At 48.1% G+C, this 26,909-nt stretch overlaps 1 protein-coding gene across 1 annotated transcript in view; it reads left to right on the top strand.

Moving 5' to 3' along the window:
• The window catches only part of LOC147370225 (epididymis-specific alpha-mannosidase-like), a 53,909-nt gene extending 38,712 nt beyond the window's left edge, over window positions 1-15,197 (top strand). Inside the window, exons 11-19 of the mRNA XM_086404700.1 lie at window positions 1,872-2,155; window positions 7,608-7,799; window positions 8,299-8,551; window positions 9,658-9,768; window positions 9,846-10,038; window positions 10,759-10,902; window positions 13,083-13,195; window positions 13,535-13,655; window positions 14,960-15,197. Of these exons, the coding sequence (XP_086260826.1) occupies window positions 1,872-2,155; window positions 7,608-7,799; window positions 8,299-8,551; window positions 9,658-9,768; window positions 9,846-10,038; window positions 10,759-10,902; window positions 13,083-13,195; window positions 13,535-13,655; window positions 14,960-15,057 (1,509 nt within the window). The 3' untranslated portion in view covers window positions 15,058-15,197. The remainder of the gene's footprint in view (window positions 1-1,871; window positions 2,156-7,607; window positions 7,800-8,298; window positions 8,552-9,657; window positions 9,769-9,845; window positions 10,039-10,758; window positions 10,903-13,082; window positions 13,196-13,534; window positions 13,656-14,959) is intronic.
• The last annotated feature ends 11,712 nt before the right edge of the window (window positions 15,198-26,909 follow it).

Here is a 26,909-nt window from a genome sequence, read left to right as displayed (position 1 = left end):
TTGATATTTCTCCCGGCAATCTTGATTCCAGTTTGTGTTTCTTCCAGCCCAGCGTTTCTCATGATGTACTCTGCATAGAAGTTAAATAAACAGGGTGACAAGATACAGCCTTGACGAACTCCTTTTCCTATTTGGAACCAGTCTGTTGTTCCGTGTCCAATTCTAACTGTTGCTTCCTGACCTTCATACAAATTTCTCAAGAGGCAGATCAAGTGGTCTGGTATTCCCATTTCTTTCAGAATTTCCACAGTTGATTGTGATCCACACAGTCAAAGGCTTTGGCATAGTCAATAAAGCAGAAATAGATGTTTTTCTGGAACTCTCTTGCTTTTTCCATGATCCAGCGGATGTTGGCAATTTGATCTCTGGTTCCTCTGCGTTTTCTAAAACTAGCTTGAACATCAGGAAGTTCACGGTTCACATATTGCTGAAGCCTGGCTTGGAGAATTTTGAGCATTACTTTACTAGTGTGTGAGATGAATGTAATTGTGCGGTAGTTTGAGCCTTCTTTGGCATTGCCTTTCTTTGGGATTGGAATGAAAACTGACCTTTCCCAGTCCTGTGGCCACTGCTGAGTTTTCCAAATTTGCTGGCATATTGAGTGCAGCACTTTGACAGCATCATCTTTTAGGATTTGGAATAGCTCAACTGGAATTCCATCACCTCCACTAGCTTTGTTCGTAGTGATGCTTTCTAAGGCCCGCTTGACTTCACATTCCAGGATGTCTGACTCTAGGTCAGTGATCACACCATCGTGATTATCTGGGTCATGGAGATCTTTTTTGTACAGTTCTTCTGTGTATTCTTGCCATCTCTTCTTAATATCTTCTGCTTCTGTTAGGTCCATACCATTTCTGTCCTTTATCGAGTCCATCTTTGCATGAAATATTCCCTTGGTATCTCTGATTTTCTTGAAGAGATCCCTAGTCTTTTCCATTCTGTTGTTTTCCTCTATTTCTTTGCATTGATCGTTGAAGAAGGCTTTCTTACCTCTTCTTGCTATTCTTTGGAACTCTGCATTCAGATGTTTATATCTTTCCTTTTCTCCTTTGCTTTTCACTTCTCTTCTTTTCACAGCTATTTGTAAGGCCTCCCCCACAGCCTACTGAACACCTAATATGTGCCAGGTGTTACTCTAGGCACTGGAGAAACTTTAATAATCATGTAGACAATAATCCCTGCTCTCATGGGGCTTCTATTCTAGTGGGGGATGCAGGAAAGAAGAAAATAAGAAAGTGTAGGAGTGACAGATGACAATTGTGGTGGAGGAAATCCTTCAGGACAAGTGTGGGATGTGAGGTGGCAACAGGTGTCTTCTTTAGCTCAGAGAAAGGCCGTGCTGGAGACTGTGAAGTGAAACATGAGTTTCTTCATAGATCCCCCAAACCCTCCACACAGGACTCAGAAATGACACATGTTCCCTAGAAAGTGAAGGACCTCCTGCATAGACCTCTTGTCCTCATCCAACTCCCTTCCCTGAATCAGATGACATGAAGATGGAGAAAGTCTTGTAGGATAATCTGGAAACCTCCCTCCTTGGGAAAACTGGAGGATTAAGAGACAAGGGAGCCCCCTTCAAAGAGGTCAAGGGAATGGCATGAACAACGGCTCAGAGGCAGGAACAGGAGGGAATGTGTGAAGAGGGCAGGTGGTTTGCAGCCCCGATGGAGAAAGAGGAAGGAGGGAGAAGAGTTTGGACCCGGTTGAGCAGGGAGGATGCAGGAGGGGAGCCCAGCTCAGCCCAGTTTTGAATGACCCAACTGTCTCTGTGCAGAGCAAGCACCCCATCCACCAGGTGTGTAAGCCCAGGATTTCCAAGGGGACTGAGGCATCTTCCATCCCTGACATCCATCATTCATCTTTTCCCTCAGGCGTTTCAGGTCCAGAGTTCAAAGGAGATGCCCTCTGCCTATGACCTGCGCATGCTGACCACAATCCCAGGACTCAGTTACCGGCACTACAGCATCCGGCCCAGCAGGAGTTCCCAGAAGGCCACTGGGGAGACTGCACCCTTTGTGGCCAGCACCCAGCATTTTGGACCCAGACTCAGGAGACGTGGCAGACAAGTGGGCTGCCACCTGGTGCTTGTGGAGAATGACTGCTACACCGTGTTCCTGGACACAGACACCAACCTGATGCACAGCATCTGGGAGAGGTAAGGTGCAGCCATTGTGCCTCTGAGGCCAGGAGCACCCTGGACCTGGGCAGGTGATGCCCCACCTGGGTCTCCATTTCCTCAGCTGCAGGGCGAGGGTGTGATGGTGATGAAGCTCCCTGCAGTGAAACCAGTCTAGTTGTGGGAATCTAAGCCAGGTCCATACAGCCTTTCTTGAACTTGTTCATTCCAAAAATTTTAATCCTCATAAAATGGGGTATATCCTAACACACCCCGGGAAAACATACTAATCATGAGATCAACTTTTTAAAACTGAGAGCCATATGAAATCCGTCTATTCACCCACAGTCCCATCCACTATGCACTCACACAACCACTTATCTATGCATCTAACCTTCCTGGTTTCCATCCATCATCCATCCATCCATGCATCATCCATCCATCCATCCACCCATCCACTGAACTATTCACTCACCACCCGCTATTCGTTGGCAGCAGAGAGGGCAGCTGAGCCCCAGGAAAGGCCCCCAGAGCCCTGTCCATGGTGAGGTCACACGATAGGCAGTTTCGACACCTCTTCAGCTCTTTGTCCAACGCACCCACTTCTGTTTCTTGATGTGATCTCCTAACAGGAACAGAAGTTTGCCAGGGAGAGGGTCAAGGAACCTGGGGTGGGGGTCCAGGCACCGGGCAGAAAGTGAGGTAAGGAAAGAGAAGGAGGAGGCAGCCAGAGAAAGGGAGGAAGACAGGGCACATCAGTCTGAGGTGAGTGTCACCTGCAGCTCAGCCCTGTCATCTGTCAGCAGTCTGCAAGCACAGACCTGGACCCCCTCAATAGGGCTCCCTCCTCCAGTCAACCCACAGGTCCTTCTTGAGAGGGCATGAGGCACGTAGTCAGGGCTGACTGCAGAGACTCTGGTGGAACAGAAGAAATGGGCTGTCACCCCAGTAGGTTGTGAGTGACTGCCCCCCCTCCTCCAAGGGGTCATGCTTTGAAAGGTGGAGTCTGCAGGCCAGCTTGAGCTCTGTCATCACTCAGGCCCCATGCCCCTTCTGGAACACCCCTGAACAGCCAGGTCCGTCTCGCCACCCCATTCTTCCCTCCCTCAGGTACCCCATCCCTAAGCCAGGACCCCACATGGTGCTCCCCAGGGGAAGAGCACGCGTCCTGCTGTCCACCTTCCTCACCCTGTGTGTCTTCAGGTGCTTTTGTCTCAGGGAGGACAGCATGTTCCTTATGGTGCCACTTCACGTCCCAGTAGGGAAACCACCAGTGCCTGCTGCAGAGTCAGAGAGGGGAGGCTGTGGGGACTGAGAAAGGGTGGTGCAGAGTGGGCGTGGCAGGGATGAGGCCCCTGGAGCCAGGTGTGAGGCCTTGAAGGGCAGGAAGGAGTCTGTGGGTCAGAGGAGGGGGCAGTGGTTCCTGGGAAGGACCCGAACATGCAAAGGCCTAAGGCAGGGAGCCAGCATGTGCACAGACCACCCCAGGGCAGTTTTGCTGGAGGAGGGCCTTTGTTCTTTTATATACATCAAGGGTGTTGCTGAAAGGCACATACCGTCTGGGTCATCACTTTACACTGTACACGTCTGTGCTGTTCCCTGTGATCACAGCGTCGTACAGGCATCTCCACACTCAGGTTAGGACAGTTACATCACCCCCGAGAGAATCCTCACATGTCCTCTTTTCACCTCCCTCAGGGACCTGGCTTCCCTGCTGGCTCAGGTGGTAAAGAATCCAGCTGCAATGCAAGAGACCTGGGTTCAGTCCCTGGATTGGGAAGATCCCCTGAAGAAGGACATGGCAACCCACGCCAGTAATCTTGCCTGGAGAATCCCATGGACAAAGGAGCCTGGCAGGCTAGAGTCCATGGGGTTGCAAAGAGTCAGACACCACTGAGCAACTAAGCACACACACAGGGCTACCTGGCTAGTGGAATCTCCTGGACTTGCTTAATTTAGACATTTCAGTCAATGGAATCACACCCTACGGGGCCCTTTGGAGCCTGGTATCCTTCACACGGTGGTTGTTGTTCTGTCGCTACAGCGTGTCTGACTTTGTGACCCTATCAATTGCAGTGCCCCAGGCTCCTCTGTCCTCGACTCCCTCCGGGAGTTCACTCACATTCATGTCCATTGTGTCAGTGATGCCATCCAACCATCTCATCCTCTGTTACCCCCTTCTCCTCCTGCCCTCAGTCTTTCTCAGCATCAGAGTCTTTTCCAATGAGTCTGCTCTTCTCATCAGATGGCTAACGTATTGAAGCTTCAACTTTAGCATCAGTCCTTCCAATGCATATTCAGGGTTGATTTCCCTTAGGATTGACTGGTTTGATCTTCTTGCAGTCCAAGGGACTCTCAAGAGTCTTCCCAAGCACCACAATTTGAAAGCATCAGATCTATGGCTTTATGGTCCACTTCTCCCATCTTTGCATGACTACTGAAAAAACCATAGCTTTGACTATACAGACCTTTGTCTGCAAAGTGATATCTCTGCTTTTTTAGTGTGCTGTCTAGGTTTGTCATAGCTTTCCTTCCAAGGAACAAGTGTATTTAAATTTCTTGGCTGCAGTCACCATCTGCAGTGATTTTGGAGGTAGAAATTAAGTCTGTCTTTGTTTCCATTTTTCTCTCTTATATTTGCCATGATGTGATGAGAATAGATGCCATAACCTTAGTTTTTTGAATGTTCAGACTTAAGCCATCTTTTTCACTCTCATCTTTCACCCTTATCAAAAGGATCTTTAGTTCATCTTCATTCTCCACCATTAGAGTGGTATCATCTGCATGTAGGGCTTCCCTGATAGGTCAGTTTGTAAAGAATCCACCTGCAATGTAGGAGACCCAAGTTCAATTCCTAGGTCGGGAAGATACCCTGGCGAAGGAATAGGCTACCCACTCCAGTGTTCTTGGGCTTCCCTTGTGGCTCAGCAGGTAAAGAATCCACCTGAAGTGCAGGAGACCTGGGTTTAATCTCTGGTATTGGAAGATCCCCCGGAGAAGGGAAAAACTACCCACTCCAGGATTCTGGCCTGGAGAATCCCATGGACTGTAAAGTACATGAGGTTGCCAAGAGTCGGACACAACTGAGGGCTTTCCACTTTCACTTTCATCTGCACATCTCAGATTGTTGTTCTGCTGACAATCTTGATTCCAGCTTGCGGTTCATCCAGCCTGACATTTTGCATGATGACTCTTCCACTCAGCATCATATTTCCAAGTTTCATTCACATTGCAGTGGGAGTGAGACCCAGTTCCTCTTGGGGGCTGATTTATATTTCACTGACAGATATTCCTGGGTTCATTTATCCAGTTCTCACCTCATGGACATGTGGGTGGTTTTCATTCTGGGGCTTTTGTGAATAAGTCCACTGTGAACATGCATGTACAAGATTTTGTGTTGACAAAAGCTTTCCTTTCTCTTGGGTCATTTCCTAGGAGTGGAATTGTTTGGTCACAGGAAACTCTATGTTTAACACTTTGAGAAGTTGTTGGACTGTGTCCCACCCAGCTGCACCATTTTTCAATCTTATCCAAAACTATGAGGGTCTGATTTCCCCATACCCCACCTGCATTTGTATTAACTGCCTGGTCCATATAGCTACCCTAGTGAACGTGATGTGCTATCTCACTGTGGCTTTGATTTCCAACCCTATGGACTGTAGATGTTGAGCATCTATTCATGGGCCTCTTGGCCATTTGTGCATCTTCTCTGGTGAAATGTCTTTTTAGATCCTTTGCCCATCTCAAAATTGGGCTGTTCTTTATTGTGCAGTTGTAAGAGTTCTTTCAACTTAGGAAGAATTACTACAAACAAACCTTGTGAAGGTGATGGAATTCCAGCTGATCGATTTAAAATCCTAAAAGATGATGTGTGATAGTGCTGCACTCAGTATGTTAGCAAATTTGAAAAACTCAGCAGTGGCCATAGGACTGTAAAAGATCAGCTTTCATTCCAGTCCCAAAGAGGGGCAATGCCAGAAAATGTTCCAACTAATGTACAGTTGCTCTCATTTCACATGCTGGCAAGGATGTATTCAAAATCCTTTAAGCTAGGCTTCAGTGGTATGTGAACTGAGAACTTCCAGGAACTAGAGGTCAAATTCCCAACATATGTCGGATCAGGGAAAAAGCAAGGGAATTCCAGAAAAATATCTATTTCTGCTTCACTAATTATACTAAAGCCTTGGATTTGGATCAAAAGAAACTGGAAAATTCTTAAAGAAATGGGAACCGCAGACCACCTTACCTATCTCATGAGAAAACTGTATACAACTCAAGAAGCAAGAGTTAGAACTGGATGTGGAATAACCAACTGGTTCAAAATTGGGGAAGGAGTTCCTCATGGCTGTATAGTGTCACTTTGACTATTTAACTTATATGCACAGTGCATCCTGTGAAATGCCAGGCTGAATGAATCACAAGGGGGAATCTAGATTGCCAGGAGAAATATCAACAATCTCAGATATGCAGATGATACCACTCTAAAGGCAGAAAGTGAAGGAGGAACCTAAGAGCCTCTTGATGAAGGTGAAAAAGGAGAGTGAAAAAGTTGGCTTAAAACTCAACATTCAAAACACTAAGATTATGGCATCGGGTCCCATCATGTCTTGGCAAATAGAAACAGGAAAAATGGAGAAAATGACAGATTTTATTCTCTTGGGCTCCACAAATTACTGCAGCAGATCATGACGTAACGTGAAATTCAAGATCCTTGTTCCATGGCAAAAAAAAGCTATGTGAAATCTGCACAGTATATTAAAAAATGGAGATACCACTTTACCAACAAATATCCATATACTTAAAGCTTTGGTCTTCGCAGTAGTCATGTGAGGGTTTGAGAGTTGAACCATAAAGAAAACTGAGTGCCAAAAAATTGATGTTTTTGAAGTGTGGTACTGCAGAAGATTCTTGAGGGTTCACTGGACTGCAAGGAGATCAAACTAGTCAATCCGAAAGGAAATTAACCATTGATATTCATTGGAAAGACTGATGCTTAAGCTGAAGCTCAAATACTTTGATCATGTGATGGGAAGAGCCCATTAATTGGAAAAGATCTTGATGCTGGGAAAGATGGAAGGCAAAAGGAGAAGGGGGCAGCAGAGGGTGAGATGGTTAGATAGCATCACCAACTCAATGGACATGAATTTGAGCAAACTCCAGGAGATAGTGAAGGACAGGGAAACCTTGTGTGCTTTAGTGTGTGGGGTCAGAAGATTCGGACATGACTTCGCAACTGAACAACAGCAACAACCAGGAAAGGGAAAGGATCTGATGTCATGTGAGCTCTGGTGGGTCCATACCGCTCTTATCCAAACCAAGTGCATGAGCTTCACTAAGTGAGCTCACACATGTCACTGGTGCACTTAGGAGGTTGTTTGTGTTCCCCCCTTGGCCCAGGCTGGCATCTCCAGAGGCTCTGTCAGCCTGGGTCCCAGAATGAGGATGAGATGGCCATGATGATGACACTCTTTTCTCTTTCCTTTCTGTGCAGGCGGAGTAACCGAACAGTACGGGTGACCCAGAGTTTCATGGAGTATCATGTGAAGAGTGATTCCAATCATGACCCCATTTCAGATAATTATGTGTTCACACCCAGTGGTAGAGCAGAGCCAGCGTGGGAGGCTGTGAGGATGGAGATTGTGGAGGGGCCGCTGGTGACTGAGATCCGGCAGTACTTCTACAGGTGAAGGTGGCCCCCTGGTTGTGCTCAGCACATGGAGGTGCTCACAGGCAGGTGAATGGGGAAATGAGGGCCCATCATGCTTCAGACACCCAGCTCCTGGACCTGGGCTTGGCACATGGTCCTTCCTCCATGGAAGTTCGATGAAGTCATGAGCTGCTCCAGTCTCTGCAGTCCTGCTCTGCTTGCCTGTGCTGTGTCACCTTGGTGGTACCTAAGTCTAGAGGCGGGACAGGAGCCCACAGTGACAGTGACCTAGACATGAGAGCAGTTCTTGTGTTTTCATTAGCAGGACAGACAGAGCCACCCAGGTATGACTTGGTAACCAGAACCTTCAGAGAACTGGGTTGCTCCTGTTCTATTGCCTGAGCAGGCTCCCTGTACCCCTGGCGGCAGGAAGGATGGAGGAAGGGAAATGGAAGGAGAGGAAGGAAGAAAGAAGAAGGGCAGGGCACCCAGAATGCTCCCAAGTCTTGACCTACCTCTCCTGCTTCTCCTCCAGGGAGGTGAACGACAATGAGCCCACATTCGCCATCTACTCCTGGCTGGCCCGCGGGCCCCAGAGCTCTGACGGGGAGCTGCTCTGCCATCGCATAGAGCAGGAGTACCGGGTGGGCCCCTTGGAGCTGAACCGTGAGGCCATCCTGAGGACAAGCACTGATCTGAACACGGGGCAGGTCCTCCACTCGGACAACAATGGCTACCAGATGCAGCGCAGGCCCTACCGGCAGAACATGTGGAACACCATCGCTCGGGTACACCCTGAGCTGTCCCGGGGTGTGGCAGCCACAGATCCAGTCCTGGTGACCTTTCTCCAGAAGGCAGGAGAGCCCCTTTAGGTCTAGAGCATCTCCCAGAGCCCAACTGCCCTTTGTCCGCCCCTAGGGGCTGTGGCCCAGGCATGTTCAGACGTGGTCTCAGAGTCTGGGGCTGCCGTGTGTGAGGTGTGTCCTTGAGGTTTCCTATGTCCACCGTGGGTCTTACTCGGTCAATGGGTGACCCACTGGGGGCTGCTTGAGGATTAAGCATGTGGTACCTGGCTAGGCCTGAATGGGGTGTGACCCTCCTCTGCTGCTCTGAGCTGAGCCACAGCCTGGCTGCCAGGGAGGGCTGAGCAGGGGCTGAACTCCAAAATCAGTCAGCTCCCAGGGCTTCGCCCTCCAAAAGCGTGACCTTGGCTGAGTCCCTGGGTGTCCCTGGCCCTCGGTACTCTCCTGGGAAGAGAAGTGCACTGAGCCCTGGGATGATCCAGGGGCAGTGCCGTGCTGACCACCTCCTGAGCCTCCATCCCTGTTAGTTTTCGCTCCTTCCACTGGAGCCCTGAGAATGGGTGTGGTTCCTCCCTGCTCTGTCTTCCTTGAACCTCTGTCCCTTCATCTCTGCAGCTGTTCCTCACCCATTGTGACCTGGGCTCCAGAGAGTCTGGGGAAATCAGCCCAGGACATCTTGCTCCAGTAGAACAAACAAACAGAACAAAAAGTTGTATGAGCACTTTCCAGCCCAGACACCAGGCCCTTTCTATTTGGAACCCCTGGCTGGGGGCCATCCCTGGCTGGACTGGCACAGATGCCTTATTGTCTCCCTCCACCAGGGGGACCTTTTGGGCACATTTCATATATGGGGAAACCAAGGCTTAGCTGGGCTGAGTCCCCCAGGGCATAAGGTCAGGAAGCAGTGGAGCTGGATTGAATCCCAGTGTGTTCATCTCACAAGTCAGAGCCCCTCCCATCACTACTGTGCCAACCTGGGCTGCTGCTGTGCCCATGCAGGAGGCCGCCTGGGGCCAGAGGGAGACCCCAGACCTGCTGGCTGACCTGGCCCTCTGCTCTTACCACCAGCCTGCCAATGTTTGTGTCCACAGAATTACTACCCCATGGTGCAAATGGCTTCCATCGAGGACTTACCAAGCAGGCTGGTGCTGCTGTCTGAGCAGGCACACGGCATCTCCAGCCAAGGGAACGGGCAGGTGGAGGTAGGAGGAGGCCCCTTTGGTCACTCTCCAGGACCCCAGGGCCCAGGCAGGCCTGGTCAGACAGTTGTCCCCTGCAGGTCATGCTCCACCGGCGGCTGTGGAACAATGACCAGTGGGCCCTCGACAATAACGTCACACTGAATGACTCCTCGGTCGTCCACCCAGTGTTCTGGCTCCTGCTGGGACCCAGGACACTCACCAGTGGCCTGCGCCAGAGGAGTGGGCTGGCGCTGCAGCACCGGCCCGTCGTGATGCTCAGAGAGATGAACGGTGAGGTGGGGGGTCCCACAGTGCACCTGTCATCACTGCCCCGGGTGAGCCGACCTGTCTAGCACTGGCGCTGAGCTGGTGCCTGCAGGGACCTGAGCTACTGTGGGGCAGGAAGTGACCAGGGACCTCAGATCTAAGCCCCTCCTTGTAAACGTGGGCATCCTGAGGTTAAAGAGGTTTCAATGACTTGCTCAAGGTCATACGGCTAGTATGAGGAAATGAAACTCCTCTCTCAAGAGCAGAGATCCCAGAGAAAGTTTCTGACTGGTCCTGATCAAATCATGTGACCCGAGACTGACCAATCCCCATGGCCTGGGAACTGTGAGGGGATGGTAGCTCCAGCTGGAGCCCAGAGTTGAGCAGAACATCTCCTGGAAGAGGAGAGCTCGGTCCCTCTGGGCAGAGGCAGCGATAGATGACAGCACAGAAGCTGGCTTCCCAGAATTGTTCACAGAGCAGGTCTCTGTGTAAACTCGCTGCATTTTATGGAAGAAATGGCATCTTCTCTCTGGTCTCAGTCTCCCCATCTGCAGTTTTGAAAGGGCTGGACTAGAGATTCAAGGCATTTTGGGGCATTTGCACCAGCAGGTGCTTCAGGCTGCCTGTGGTGTGGTTGAAGGAAAGAGATCAGATTAAATGGGGGCCTTAGTGTGGAGAGCTAAGAATGCAGAGAGGAGAATTTGGCCCAAAGCCTTTCCTTGTTGTCCATCTGCCTTGCAGAAACTGCCCACAGAGGCAGTTGGAATGGTTCTTGGAAGCAAGAGGCTGTGACACTCCCCTCAAGTGTCCACCTGCAGATCCTCAGCATCCCCGGCTGGAAGTACAGCTCGAACCACACAAAGCACCTGCGGACTCTCCAGAAAGGTGAGGCAGGTGTTCAGGTGTCCAGACTCACTCCTGCCTCCACATGTCAGCCATGTCCCCAGCCCTTCACCGTACAAAGGACTCTCCTCAGAGTCGTCCAGGCTCTGTGAGGTCACCTGGTTCCCTTATCTGGCCAAAGACGGATCTGAAGCCTCAGGGAGGCGGGTCACTCAGCAAGCAGAAACAAGGTGCGTCTGGATGACGTCAGGTGCTGTGACTGTGTACAGAGGAAGCCCCCAGCAGGGGGTCAGGGAGGGCTTCCTGGAGGAGGAAACAACTGCCAGGAACCCATTATTCATATTGGGGTTGCTGCAGCTTATCTGCTCCCTTAACTCCATGCTTTTCAAAGGATGGACTGGCTGTGCCTCAGCCACTCCCCTGCTCCATGAGACCCACCAAAGGCTGGCACGCTCCAAGTGTCTGTGAAATGAGGAGAAGGTGGAAAAAGGCAGAGGTCATCTTTGTACCTGATAGAGGGGCATTGCCAACTGTGGCTCAAGTCTGTAGACATGAGAATTCTAACACTGACACACAGCATCTCCACTTGTCACAGAAGGTGAGATGGGGGAGCCTCACCTGGGGTGACAGAGCCTCTGCTACTGTTATGTGTGTCAGGCTAAGTGCACTGAAAACGCATCTTCCAGGGGCAGCTTGTGCCAAAGAGGAGGCCAAGGGGGCTGGGCTGGGCAAGTCCACCCTCCTAGAGAGACGTCGGTAGAGACTGCATCAGGGGAGCCACAGGGGATGGCGTGAGGCCTGCTGCCTCTCATGATGCTTGAATCCTCGAGGAATCTCCACCAGCATGATCATTGCCATCATTATCATTGTCTTCACCATTATTGTCATCACCATCACAGTCATAATCACCATCACCACCATCACCATCACCACCATCACCATCACCACCATCACCACAATCGCCATCACCACAATCACCATCACCACCATCACCATCATCACACCATCAGGACCATCACCATTACCACCATCACCACAATCACCACTGCCGCCATCATCACCATCAGCATCACCATCACCATCATCACCACACCATCATCACCGTCATCACCACCATCATCACCATCACCACAATCACCATCAGCATCACCATCACCATCAGGACCATCACCACCATCACCACAATCGCCATCACCACCATCACCATCATCATCACCATCACCATCATCATCACCATCACCACCATCACCATCACCACCATCGCACCATCAGGACCATCACCATCACCACCATGACCACAATCACCATCACCACCATCATCACCTCAGCGTCACCACCACCATCATCACCACATTATCATCACCATCATCACCATCACCACAATCACCACACCATCACCAACATCATCACCACCATCACTACCATCACCACAATCACCAACATTATCACCATCACCATCACCACCACCGTCACAGCATCAGGACCATCACCAGCATCACCGTCACTGCCCTCATCACCAACATCACCATCTTCATCACCATTATCCTGGTCAACTTCGTGTTCTGCTCTGAGAAGTCCTTCCCTGATTCTAGAGCTCCAGTCCCTAATCTCAGCACTTGATGGAAACAAGAGACTTTGCAGGCCTCTTAGGCTGCAGTAACAAGGAGCCCACATGATCTCAGTCCTCCTCACACAGCACAGGTCACTTCGTCCCTGTGCTCTGTGGGGTTGTCAGCATGGGTCTTTTCATTTGGTCACCAAGGACCCAGAAAGTGGAAGCTGTATTACAACACATTTCCTAGGTCTTGGTGGCAGTGACCTGACACATCAATCCTGAAGATGGCACCTCATCTTCAGGGTTACGAGGCCATACCATGCTTCACAGTGGCCAAGCCAGAGAGAATCTTCCAGAGAACTGGAAGGTGAAAGGACGAGCCCAGTGAAGACCCCACCAGTGAATAAGAATCAGCGCCGGCTTCAGCGTGGGTGGTGGAGGCGGTAGCTTTGGCTGCACCTGGGGTGGATCCTCCCCCTCCTTCTTTATGCACACCAGCTGTGTGTCTGGGCAAGTGCCTGCCCCTCTCTGAGCCTTGTTTGGCTCATCTGCGAAGTGGGGCTGTGTTAGCTGCCTCTGAGGGACGGTGAAGATGTGAAAGGGAGGTGAGAGTGTGAAGAGCCAGGCCAAGACTGTGTCCTCATTCCACCTTCCTTCTGTCCCCAAGACCGAGAGCACGAGGCCAAGGCAGACCTTCGCCGTGTCCTGCTGCGGCTCCAGCACCTGTATGAGGTGGACCAGGACCCCGTGCTGTCTCGGCCTGTGACGGTGAACCTGCAGGTCACCTGCCCCTCCCGTGTCCCGCTCCGACATCACTGAGTCAGGCCCCAGGAGGAGGCACCTCGGGAGACAAACCTTGGTGACTGTGTGTTTCCTGGGGTGGCCCCACCTGCCTGCCACCTGCTGGGAGTGCTGATCAATCTCAGCACTTGGGAGCAGCTCCTTCCAGCCTGTTCCTCATCTGTAAAATGGGACTGCCCCTCCTCCCGCAGGGACTTGCAATACAATGAATGTGGGGGATCCTGTCCCTGGGCCCTGGTGTGGCCGCCCTTCTTCGACGGGTTCTCTGCTCAGATCTGCGGTCCGGGTGCTCAGCCCTCCCTGTGCTCTGTCCTGCAGTCTGTGCTGCGGGGACTGGGCTCCGTGGTGTCCGTGGAGGAGCGCTCACTCACAGGGACCTGGGACGTGAGCGAGATGCACCGCTGGACCTGGAGCACGCGGGACCCTCACGGCCACAGAGGTTCGGGCACCCTGGTCCTGACCCCGCCCCGGGTAGCCAGCCTGACCCCCAGCCAGACCCCAGCTCTTCCTCTAAGGCCTGTGTGACCTTGAAGTGGTGCCCTCCTGCCCCAAGTCTAGGTCTGCCTGCATCCGCCACAGAAGGTTCACAGTCTTCAGGAGAGTCATCACACAGACTATGTATGTAGGCTGTGTGTGCATGAGTCCGAGACCACACACCCTCTCCCTGCCTTGGGTGAGCCTCGTCTTGCAAGTATACCCTCGGGTTCTGACATTTGCCCCGCTGTGCGTTGCACTGTGCCACACAGCCAGCTCCTGCAAACCACAGCCTGCCTTACTACTCTATCTGCGCTGCTCCCTCTACCTGCAAGGCCCTTGTCCCCTTTATCTGGGCATCTCCTAATGGGGCTCTTCCAGGTCCAGGGCTGAATCCGGGGCCTCCTCTGCTCTCCCCTCTCCTTCAGTTTGCTCTGACCCATTTATCTCCTCTTTGTCTACTGCACACAGCATAGTCTGGCTACATAGGTAGACACTTTGTCAGTCTTGACTGACAGATTAATAGAAGGCTGGTTAGTTGGGTAAAAAGGATATAAAGAAGGGTGGAAGGTAAGTGAATGCTGGACAGGTGGGTGATTGGATGATACATGGTTGGAAAGATGAAGGAAGAAAAGAAGATGGATGGGTAATGGATGGGTGGATGGATGGATGAGGAAAGGAATGATGGAAGGAGGGAAAGAAGATAGAAGATGGATTGTTGAGTAGATGGTGAATGGGTGGATGATTAAATGGTGAATGTTTCGATGGATAGATTGATGCATGGATGGAAGGATGGATGGATGAGCGTGTTTCAACCCAAGGAGGAAGCCTAAATCCCAGGCTGTGACCCCTCAGTGGAGTCCGCTGAGATCAAGGACAGGGCCCACTAATGACCTCACTGATAAAGCTCTTAGGAATTGAGTTCCACACCCTATGGGATAGGAGGCCAAGAGGGACCAGGGCCCCCTCGTGGCCTCAGTGAGAAGGCTCTTATATACATATACAGGGCCACAACCCATGGAGATATGAGGCCAAGTGGGGCCAGGACCCCTGTACATGCCTTCACTGTGCTGTCCCTCAGAGGAGGCCAGAAATGAGAGAGTGCCCCTGGCAGTGAAGTCCTGTTGAGAGGGGTCAGCTGAGGGCTGTAACCACAGTGGGAGCCACAGACACAGCAGGAGCCCTGTTGCAAGGGGGATGCTGAGAGGAGGGGCCCCGGAGAAGCAGGTGGTCCAGGGGCCATGCTGAACTGACTCTTTGTGCTCCCAGGAAACTCCAGTCGGCCCTCACCACCGCCAAGAGGCCCCAAGGTCACCATCTACCCGAAGGAGATCCGGACGTTCTTCATTCACTTTCAAGAGCAGTGAGCCCTTGGGAGATTCTTGGTCCCAGGACACAGGAAAGCAGCCTACAGGGATGAGGGGAAAGCTGCCAATCTGGAGGGCTAACAGCAGGAAATGGACGGATGGGGGGTGTTCTGACTTCTTAAATAAAATTGCATTAAGGACCTGTGTCTTCCCCTGCCCACTGGAGCCAGCCCTCTCTCTCCTCTCCTATCACAGACAGTAGCTTCACACACACTCACACTCCTGCTTCACCTGCAAGAATCAAAGGCAGGAAGTTCTCCCAAAGACAGAAAGAAATAATCCCCAGTGATACCAAAATGTCTGCAGCCTTGCCAGATCTCAGCAAGTCCACCAGTGTTAACAGTGACCCTGCTGTGTGACTAGTGACCTGAGGTGCCAGGAGCCAGCATGGTGGGGACAAGAGGACTTCATGGCCCATGGTTTCTATGTTGGGAAAGCTGTGGAAAGGTTATTCCTGGCTGGAACTGTATAAACACCTCACAGACACAGCTTGAGGCCCCCTCTTCCTGTAGGGTCCCCCGCATCCTGCACTGGAAAATTTCATCTGCACTCCCTGCAAAAAAGAAATGCAGACAGGAAATCTATCATTGAGCTGGGGCAGACATATTGAGGAGTCCATTCGGGGTGATGCAGGCACCCAGCAGAGGGCTTCTTGTGGTGGCTCCAATGCTCTCTCAGGCTGGATGTCTTTCCCTAAACAGAACAAGGCAAACACAGCAGCTACATGCAGGAAGGTACGTCCAGTCTCCTCTTCCAGAGGAGTCTTGAAAAAGTTGGAGGATGGTTGAGAAGACAGACCACTGGGCACTATCCTCTGGGAGGTGAGGCAGGCAGCTGGGATGGATGCTAAACCAGTTCCAGCATTGTGAAGTGTTTGGAAGGGTGATGTCCATGAGCACTCATGGAGCTGGCTGAGGTCAAGGGGCCCTCTGATCTTTTGCTGCCTTGACCTGGAATGGCAAGAGGTGGGGTGGCCAAGCAGAGCCTTTGGGGGTCATTCCAAAAAAACCCGCAAAACTCCCATCTGGGCTGTTGGTGGAGCCAGACTCCTGGGTGCAGGGGATGTCAGGATTGTAGGGGGCTCTCAGGAGATATCTAACCAGGTCACTTCTAACAGGACACCTCACCTGGGCCCTTGGAGGAGCACCTAGGGATGACACCAGATCACAGCCCACAGGCTGTCAGGATCTGTGTGCAACAGAGGTCCTCACACAGAGTCTGGGACCAGCCAGGTGTCCCAGATCCTAGAGCTTCTTCGGATCTTAGAAAGAGATAAACAGTACCTGTCCTGTATCACAGAGCACCCAGCAGTGGATTTAGGACAGCACCCATGATCACAGGCTACAAAATGTGTCTCCCCAAAATTTGTATGCTGAAGTCCTAACCCCTAGCACCTCAGAATGTGGTTATACTTGGAGATATGGTCTTTAAAGAGGCAATTAACATAAAAGAAGTTATCTTGTTGTTTTGTTGTTCAGTTGCTAAATTATGTCCAACTCTTTGCGACCCCATGGACTGCAGCACTCCAGGTCTCCTTGTCCTTCACGATCTCCCGGAGTTTGCCCAAGTTCATGTCCATTGAATCAGTGATGCCGTCCAATCATCTCATCCTCTGCCACCCTTTCTCCTTTTGCCTTCAATCTTTCCCAGCATCAGGGTTTTGTCCAATGAGTCAGCTCTTTCAGTGAGATATTAGGGTGGGTCCCAATCCAGGCTGACTGGTGTCCTTGTGAGAAGAGGAGGCTGGGACACAGATGCACAGAGGGATGACCGTGTGAGGACACAGTGAGAAGATGGTCGTCTACACATCCAGGAGAGAGGCCTCGGAAGGAAACCAACTCTGTCTGGTCTTGGACTTCCAGCCTCCAAAACTGTGAGATAACAAAATTATATTCACTGGCCCACCCAGTCCCTGTTACTTTGTTATGTTGACCCTGGCAACGTCACATGAACATTTACACAGTGAGGATATGATATGCACAGGAAGTAGCACGAATAAGTGCTACAAATGCCCTCACATCCGTCAGGCCATGTTTACCAGCAAAGAGGTTAAAAAGCAATGTTTCATTTTCAGAGCTTTTTAGGTTTCAGAACTACAGCTGAGCAAGTGTGGAGCACTGTAAATTCATAATCAATTTAGAATAACTGTTAAATCGTAAAATTTACTTATTAACCTAAAGTCAATTCTCAGTTTCTACTTATATAAATTTTAGAGGATTTAGTTAACAAATCCCTCCAAGCATCACCAAGGAAGGGCAGACACCAGAGGGACACAGGGGCCTTGAACTTATTCATACCCATGACAAATCTCCAGGGGAAGAGCTGGGAGGGTATTCTGAGCATCAGGCTCTGATGGACCCTGCAGGGAGGGACCCACTAATTGGCTTAGAAAAACGTGCTTGACACATCGTTGAAGGAAAAAGTGAATCCGAGTGTAACCAAAAGCAAAGGTCCACCTGCTCGACGCTCAAAAGCCAGTAAAGAAGCAAGGATGGTGGAAAGTAAAATTTGCTTTATTTTGGAGCCCCACAACCAGAGGGGTAGGGGGAGGACAGATGCCTGTCCAAAGGCTGACTCCCTGCCACTGACAATCAGTGGGCAAAAGCTTTTATAGACAGAGGGAAGGGGCTACATGAAGAAACAGCACAGTCAGCTCTGATCATCATCTTGAAATTCATTCATTAGCATCAGCTTGATTGTTTTAAGCACAGTTAATCTTCAGTTCTTGCAGTGGTTTGTTTCCATTTCTTTGAGGCCAGTTCTTGGAACTGTGGCCGCCTATGCCATAGCTACAGTCTGGTCAGGTAGTTACCTTCTTCCACCCGATGGGGGTTTTAATATCTACGAGAAAGCTCACAGTATATGGCTTGGAATATAAGTCCTTAAGAAGGAACTAAAGGTCCCTGGCTTTGCTTAATGACAAAACTATAATTATTTAGTCTTATTGGACTATCTTCATTTGTTTCTGCTTTTTCTCACTTCTGTGATTAAACTTTGGCTAACTGTTTCCACATACAAAAGGCAAACAGAGGACATGTGGGGAGGGGGACCACAGGGCCTGGCTCCATGACAAGAACACCCTCACATTAGTTTTCTTCAGTTCAGTTCAGTTCAGTCACTCAGTCATGTCCGACTCTTTGCAACCCCATGAATCACAGCACACCAGGCCTCCCTGTCCATCACCAACTCCCAGAGTTCAGTCAGACTCACCTCCATCAAGTCAGTGATGCCATCCAGCCATCTCATCCTCTGTCGTCCCCTTCTCCTCCTGCCCCCAATCCCTCCCAGCATCAGAGTCTTTTCCAATGAGTCAACTCTTCGCATGACGTAGCCAAAGTACTGGAGCTTCAGCTTTAGCATCATTCCTTCTAAAGAAATCCCAGGGCTGATCTCCTTCAGAATGGACTGGTTGGATCTCCTTGCAGTCCAAGGGACTCTCAAGAGTCTTCTCCAACACCACAGTTCAAAAGCATCAATTCTTCGGCGCTCAGCTTTCTTCACAGTCCAACTCTCACATCCATACATGACCACAGGAAAAACCATAGCCTTGACTAGACGGACCTTTGTTGGCAAAGTAATGTCTCTGCTTTTGAATGTGCTATCTGTGTTGGTCCTAACTTTCCTTCCAAGGAGTAAGCGTCTTTTGTTTTCATGGCTGCATCACTATCTGCAGTGACAGAGTACTACAAACTAGGTGGTTTTTAAAAAAAAAAGAAAAGAAAAAGAAAAAAGGTGATTTATTCTATCACAGTTCTGGAGGCCAGGAGTCTGAAATTATGGTGTCCACAGGGCCAGATTCTCTGAGGCTCATGGGAAAGGTTGTTTCTCACCAATTCCAGCTTCTGGTGACTCCCAGCAATTCTTCCGTCACTTCCCATTCTTCCCCTGTTTTCACATAGCCATCTTCCCTTTGTGAGCCCCACCCCCTTCTTTTAAGGACATAAAAGCAGTCATATCGGATTAGGGCCCCGCCCTGTGCCATCAGGGCCTCATTTGAACTCGATTACATCTGCAAAGATTCTATTCCCAGATAAGGTGCTGTTCACATACACAGAGCATTAGAGCTTCATCAAATCTCTGGGGAGATACAATTCAACGGACTGCAACCCTACATGGTATAGTTTGTGTCGCTGTGGGTGTGGAGAGATTTCCAAGCACCAAAATGTTCTGGGAGAGCCTAGTGAAAATTTCCAAGATGTGCCCAAGACCTGTTTTTCAGGAACAGATGGGACTAACAGATCATGGCACTTGCTTTTGAGCAAGTTGTGGTATTGTTTGTGACAGCTGTAAATTGTGAATAACCCAAAGATCCCTTGACAGCCAGATGAGGAAAGTGTTCAGTTGGTCTCAAAGTGTGACCCCAAGACCAGCAGTACCAGCATTGCCTGGGAAGCTGTGAGAAATACAAACCACCAGACCCTGCTGCTGCTGCTGCTGCTGCTGCTAACTCGCTTCAGTCGTGTCCGACTCTGTGTGACCCCATAGACGGCAGCCCACCAGGCTTCGCCGTCCCTGGGATTCTCCACAAGAACACTGGAGTGGGTTGCCATTTCCTTCTCCAATGCATGAAGTGAAAAGTGAAAGTGAAGTCGCTCAGTCGTGTCCAACTCTTTGCGACCCCATGGACTGCAGCCTACCAAGCTCCTCCGTCCATGATTTTCCAGGCAAGAGTACTGGAGTGGGGTGCCATCGCCTTCTCCGCCATCAGACCCTACCCCAGATCAAATAAATCCAAAACTCTAGGGTTTGGGCCCAGAAATATGTGTTTCAACAAATTCTACAGATTTTTCTGATGCACAATCAAATTTGAGAACTACTGCCAGAGAACACTCCCTACCATGGTGGCGCTAGTGGTAAAGAACTCCTCTGTCAGTGCAGGAGACATGAGACTCGAGTTGGATCCCTGAGTCAGGAAGATCCCCTGGAGGTGGGCATGGCAACCCACTCGAGTGTTCTTGTCTGAAGAATCTCGTGGACAGAGGAGCCTTGTGGGCTAGAGTCCAAAGGGTCACAAAGAGTCAGACACAACTGAATCGACTTAGCACACACGCACACACACACATACCTACCCACGTCAACACAGGTGAGTCTCATATATAAAACTGGTAAAAGAAGCAAGATACAAACAAATAATTATGATTTCACTTATATAAAGTTAAAAAATGGGAGAAAAACTATACCATATTATTTATGATTACATTTATAGCTGATAAACCAAAGAAAAGCCAAAATAAATAAATAACCAAAAGTCATAAAAGGGGTTATCTCTAATGGGGAGTGGGAGGGCTGGATTAAGAAGAGATGTCTCATGACTTCCCTGGTGGCCCAGTGGTTGAGAATCCCCCTGCCAGTGCAGGGGATATGAGTTCAATCCTTGATCCAAGAAGATCCCTCATGCCTCAGAGTAACTAAGCCTGTGCACCACAACACCTGAAGCCCTCCCTCTTTAAAGTCCATGCTTGGCAACAAGATAAGCCACTGCAATGAGAAGTCTGTGCTGCAAAAAAGAGTGACCCTCGAGGGGGAGGTCCTAAGATGGCAGAGGAATAGGACGGGGAGACCACTTTCTCCCCCACAAATTCATCCAAAGATCATTTGAGAAAATTCCACAAAACAACTTCTGAACCCAGAAGGCCACCAGGCAGAGGACATCAGGCACCCAGAAAGGCAGCCCATTGTCTTCAAAAGGAGATAGGACAAAAGATAAAAGATAAAGAGACAAAAGAGTTAGGGACGAAGACCCATCCGGGGAGGGAGTCTTTAAAGAAGAGAAGTTTCCAAATACCAGGAAATCCTCTCACCAGTGGGTCTGTAGGGAATTTTGGAATCTCAGAGGGCAACATAACTGGGAGGAAAAATTTAAAAAAAAAGCCCCACAGATTATGTGCCTAATGGCAACTCCCAATGGAGAAGTAACCCAGACACTTGCATCTGCCACCAGCAAGCGGGGGCTGAACAAGGAGGCGTGGGCTGCACTGCTTAGGGAAAGGACCGGGCCTGAATGCCCTGAGGACAATTAAAGAGGTAAGTGACCTGATCTGGACACATCCAGCCAGCTCTAATGTTCTAAGAGTCTAGGCAGCCATGAGTGGAAAACTACAAGGGATAAATTATGAAAGGAACAAAATGCTCTTCCTACCAGATGCTAAACTTGAACTAGGACCAATTTTGAATATACCCATGTTGTTTCCCTCTTACCCTTGAACTTCACATACAGTGGAACTATCATTTAGAAGAGAACAGGAAAATATGGTTTTATTGAGCAAATAATCATTATTTTGATCATTGGCAGGGCTTTGAAAAATTCAGCAACATCCAGCAACACTAGCCAGATCTGCTGTCCTCTTTCTGTACTTGTTAAATTTCTCATAATAATTTTCACTTCCAATTGCTTTTTAAAATATGTTTTGGAAGTCCATGAATCCTTTGAAAATCTTATGAAATATGGGGGCTCATATAGCAAAATGCACTTATCTACAAAGTAATGAATGCAACTTGAGAAGGCTCCCCAAACCTTGAGGGCCTAGGGTTCCAGAGTAAGTTTATATTGTGACTTACAGTTGATGGTATACAGGGCAACCTCAACTGTGGGATAGCCAGAGAGAGAGAAAAGAAGAGAGAGAACTTTCTCATGAAAAGCTATAAACTAAGGCACTGCCGGGCCTGCTCACAGAACAAAGGACTGAGCAAATACCAGAGGAGAGCTAGCCAGCTGCGGACCAGCCCTTCCCCCGCTGGAGGCAGAGAGGCAGGCAGCCTACAGCCAGAGCCAGAAAGGGGCAATCTCGGCCCCAGAAACGGCATCCTCTACCAAACTGTGAGCAGGCTCCCAGTTGCTAACCAAGTCTTCCTACGATCCTGGATGGTTGACATCCACCGGGAGGGTCGCAGTCAGAGGTTAGCTCCCCAGAGGAGACATATGGCACACCTGAGACAGCGCTCCTGCTGCGCACCCGGAAACCGAGCGGCTGTGACCGGGGAGGTGATAAGACACACTACCCCACCTGGGGAGAGTGCGCTCGCCAAGTACCTGGTCACCTGAGTTGCTCGGACCTGGGAAAGGCACAAAACGCAGCCCCAACCAAGTCTGTGCCTTTGTGGAGTACCCGAGAACCTGAACCTGAGTGGCTTAGACCTGGGAAGTGCACGCAACCCAGAGCCCACTTTAGACAGTTCCCCTGCAGAGCAACCTGGAGCCTGAGCAGTGTTGACTGGGAAAGCACACACACCGTGAGCGGGGGCAAACCCAGTGTGGCCCCAACACTGCGAGCACACTGCGAGCACTCCCCACACACGCCAGGGACATTTGTTTGCAGTGTTCCTCCCTCCCCACAGCACGACTGAACAAATGAGCCCAAATAAGTGACCACCTTCACCCCCTTGTGTCAGGGCAGAAATTAGACACTGAAGAGACTTGCAAACAGAAGAAGCCAAAATAAACAAAAGGGAACCACTTTGGAAGTGACAGGTACAACAGATTAAAACCCTGTAGTTAGCACCAACTACATTGGAAGGGGCCTATAGACCTTGAGAAGTATAAGCTGCAACAAGGAACTATCTGAAACTGAACTGACCGAACGCTGCCCACAACAGCTCCAGAGAAATTCCTAGATATATTTTTACTATTATAAATTTTTTAATTTTTAATTTTTTTATTTTTAAGTCCTTTATTACTCCTTTAATTTTCATTTTTATAACCTACTGTTACCTTGCAAGAAAAAACCTATTTTTAAAGCAAATTTCATATATATTTTTTATAATTTTTGTGATTTTTTTTAATATTGTATTTTTGAGAGTCTAACCTCTACTCTAACTTTTTAATCTTTGCTTTTTGGTATTTGATATCAATTTTCTACCTTTAAAAATCCAATCTTCAGTACCCATTTTTACCTAGGAGTGTGATTACTGGCTTGATTGCCCTCTCCCCCTTTTGACTCTCCTTTTTCTCCTCTAGGTCACCTCTATCTCCCCCCTCCCCCTTCTCTTCTCTACCCAACTCTGTGAATCTCTTCGGCTATTCCAGGCTATGGAGAACACTTTGGGAACTGATTATTGGCTAGATCTGTCTCTCTCCTTTTGACCACCCCCCCCCCCTTCTCCTCCTGGTCATCCCTATCTCCCTCCTCCCTCTTATCTTCTCCATGTAACTCAGCAAACCTTTCTGGGTCTCCTTCACTGTGGAGAATCTTTTCACCATTAACCTAGATGTTTTATCATTGGTTCTGTATGGATGGAGAAGTCTTGAGGCTACTGTAAGAATAAGACTGAAAACCAGAGGTCGGAGGCCTAAATCCCAAACTTGAGAACACCAGAGAACTCCTGACACCAGGGAACATTAATCAATAAGAGCTCATCCGAAAGTCTCCATACCTAAACTGAAACGAAGCTCCACCCAAGAGCCAACAAGTTCCAGAGCAAGACATACCACACAAATTCTCCAGCAACACAGGAACACAGCCCTGAGCTTTAATATACAAGCTGCCCAAAGTCACACCAAACCCATAGGCATCTCAAAACTCACTACTGGACATTTCATTGCACTCCAGAGAGAAGAAATCCAGCTCCACCCACCAGAACACCAACGCAAGCTTCTCTAACCAGGAAACTTTGACAAGCCACCCGTCTAACCCCATCCACAGGGAGGAACCTCCACAATAAAGAGGAACCACCAACTGCCAGAATACAGAAAGGTCACCCCATACACAGCAATATAACAAGATGAAAAGGCAGACAAATACTCAGCAGGTAAAGGAACACAATAAACGCCCACCAAACCAAACAAAAGAGGAGGAGATAGGGAGTCTACCTGAAAAGAATTCAGAATAATGACAGTAAAAATGATCCAAAATCTTGAAAACGAAATGGAGTTACAGATAAATACCCTGGAGACCAGGGTTGAGAAGATGCAGTAAATGTTTAACAAGGACCTAGAAGAAATAAAAAAGAGTCAATCAATCATGAATAATACAATAAATGAGATCAAAAATACTCTGGAGGGAACCAACAGTAGAATAACTGAAGCAAAACTTAGGATAAGTGAGGTGGAAGACAGAATGGTGGAAATAAATGAAGCAGAGAGGAAAAAAGAAAAAAAGAATTAAAAGAAATGAGAACAATCTCAGAGACCTCTGGGACAATGTCAAATGCCCCAACATTCGAATCATAGGAGTCCCAGAAGAAGAAGACAAAAGAAAGGCCATGAGAAAATACTTGAGGAGATAATAGTTGAAAACTTCCCTAAAATGGGGAAGGAAATAGCCACCCAAGTCCAAGAAACTCAGAGAGTCCCAAACGGGATAAACCCAAGATGAAACACCCCAAGACACATATTAATCAAAGTAACAAAGATCAAACACACACACACACACACACACACACACAATATTAAAAGCAGCAAGGGAAAAACAACAAATAATACACAAGGGGATTCTCATAAGGATAACAGCTGATCTTTCAATAGAAACTCTTCAGGCCAGGAGGGAATGGCAGAACATACTTAAAGTGATGAAAGAGGAAAACCTACAGCCCAGATTACTGTACCCAGCAAGAATCTCATTCAAATATGAAGGAGAAATCAAAAGCTTTACAGACAAGCAAAAGCTGAGAGAATTCAGCACCACCAAACCAGCTCTTCAACAAATGCTAAAGGATCTTCTCTAGACAGGAAACACAGAAAAGGTGTATAAACTAGAACCCAAAACAACAAAGTAAATGGCAACGGGATCATACTTATCAATAATTACCTTAAATTAAATGGGTTGAATGCCCCAAATAAAAACAAAATCTGGCTAAATGGATACAAAAACAAGACCCCTATATACACTGTCTACAAGAGACTCACCTCAAAACAAGGGACACATACAGACTGAAAGTGAAGGGCTGGAAAAAGATATTTCACACAAATGGAGACCAAAAGAAAGCAGGAGGAGCAATACTCATATCAGATAAAATAGACTTTGAAATAAAGGCTATGAAAAGAGACAAAGAAGAACACTGCATAATGGTCAAAGGGTCAATCTAGGAAGAAGATATAACAATTATAAATATATATGCACAATTATAAATATATATATATATATATTCTCCCAACATAGGAGAACTGCAACATGTAAGGGGAATGCTAACAAGTATTAAAGGGGAAATTAACAGTAACACAATAATACTGGGAGACTTTAATACCCCACTCACACCTATAGATAGATCAACTAAACAGAAAATTAGCAAGGAAACACAAACTTTAAATGATACAATGGATCAGTTAGACCTAATTGATATCTACAGGACATTTCACCCCAAAACAATGAATTTCACCTTTTTCTCAAGTGCACACGTAACCTTCTCCAGGATAGATCACATCCTGTGCCATAAATCTAGCCTTGGTAAATTAAAAAAAAAAAAAATCAAAATCATTCCAAACATATTTTCTGATCACAATGCAGTAAAATTAGATGTCAACTACAGGAAAAATAAAAATAAAAATTCCAACATATGAAGGCTAAACAATACACTTCTCAATAACCAACAAATCACAGAAGAAATCAAAATATGCATAGAAATGAACGAAAATGAAAACACAACAACCCCAAACCTATGGGACTCAGTAAAAGCAGAGCTAAGGGGACGGTTCATAGCAGTACAAGCTTACCCCCCCCCCCAAAAAAAAAAAACAGGAAAAAAGTCAAATAAATAACCTAACTCTACATCTAAAGCAACTAGAAAAGGAAGAAATTAAGGACCCTAGGATTAGTAGAAGGAAAGAAGTCATTAAAATTAGGGCAGAAATAAATGCAAAAGAGACTATAGCAAAAATCAACAAAGCTAAACGCTGGTTCTTTGAGAAGATAAATGAAATAGACAAACCATTAGCCAGGCTCCTCAAGAAACAAAGGGAGAAGATTCAAATCAACAAAATTAGAAATGAAAATGGAGAAATCACAACAGACAATACAGAAATATAAAGGATCATAAGAGACTACTATCAGCAACTATATGCCAATAAAATGTACAACTTAGAAGAAATGAACAAATTCTTAGAAAAGTAAAACTTTCCAAGCTTCCTTGGTGGCTCAGATGGTAAACCATCTTCCTGCAATGCAGGATACCCAGCTTCGATCCCTGGGTCGGGAAGATCCCCTGGAGAAGGAAATGGCAACCCCTCCAGCATTCTTGCCTGGAAAATCTCATGGTCACAGGAGCCTGATAGGGTACAGTCCATGTGGTCACAAAGAGTCGGGCACGACTAAGCGATTTCACTTTTCACTTTCACTTTGCAAAACTAAACCAGGAAGAAATAGAAAATCTTAACAGACCCATCACAAGCATGGAAATCAAAACTGTAATCAGAAATCTTCCAGCAAACAAAAGCCCAGGACCAGACGGCTTCATAGCTGAATTCTACCAAAAATTTAGAGAAGAGCTAACACCTATCCTACTCAAACTCTTCCAGAAAATTGCAGAGGAAGGTAAACTGCCAAACTTATTCTATGAGGCCACCATCACCCTAATACCAAAACCAGACAAAGATGCTACAAAAAAAAGAAAACTACAGGCCACTATCACTGATGAACATAGATGCAGTAATCCTTAACAAAATCCTAGCAAACAGAATCCAACAACATATTAAAAATATTATACATCATGACCAAGTGGGCTTTATCCCAGGGATGCAAGGATTCTTTAATACCTGCAAATCAATCAATGTAATACACCACATTAACAAATTGAAGAATAAAAACCATATGATTATCTCAATAGATGCAGAGAAAGACTTTGACAAAATTCAAAATCCATTTATGGTATTTAAAAAAAAAAAAAAAACCTCCAGAAAGCAGGAATAGCAGGAACATACCTCA

This window comes from Bos grunniens, chromosome 6, assembly GCF_055505025.1.
Source record: "Bos grunniens cultivar Pamir isolate PY7600 chromosome 6, Bosgru_T2T1.0, whole genome shotgun sequence".
Classification (NCBI taxonomy): domain Eukaryota; kingdom Metazoa; phylum Chordata; class Mammalia; order Artiodactyla; family Bovidae; genus Bos; species Bos grunniens.
The sequence above is the reverse complement of the archived record's forward strand: the minus strand, read 5'-3'. Positions and strand labels throughout refer to the sequence as shown.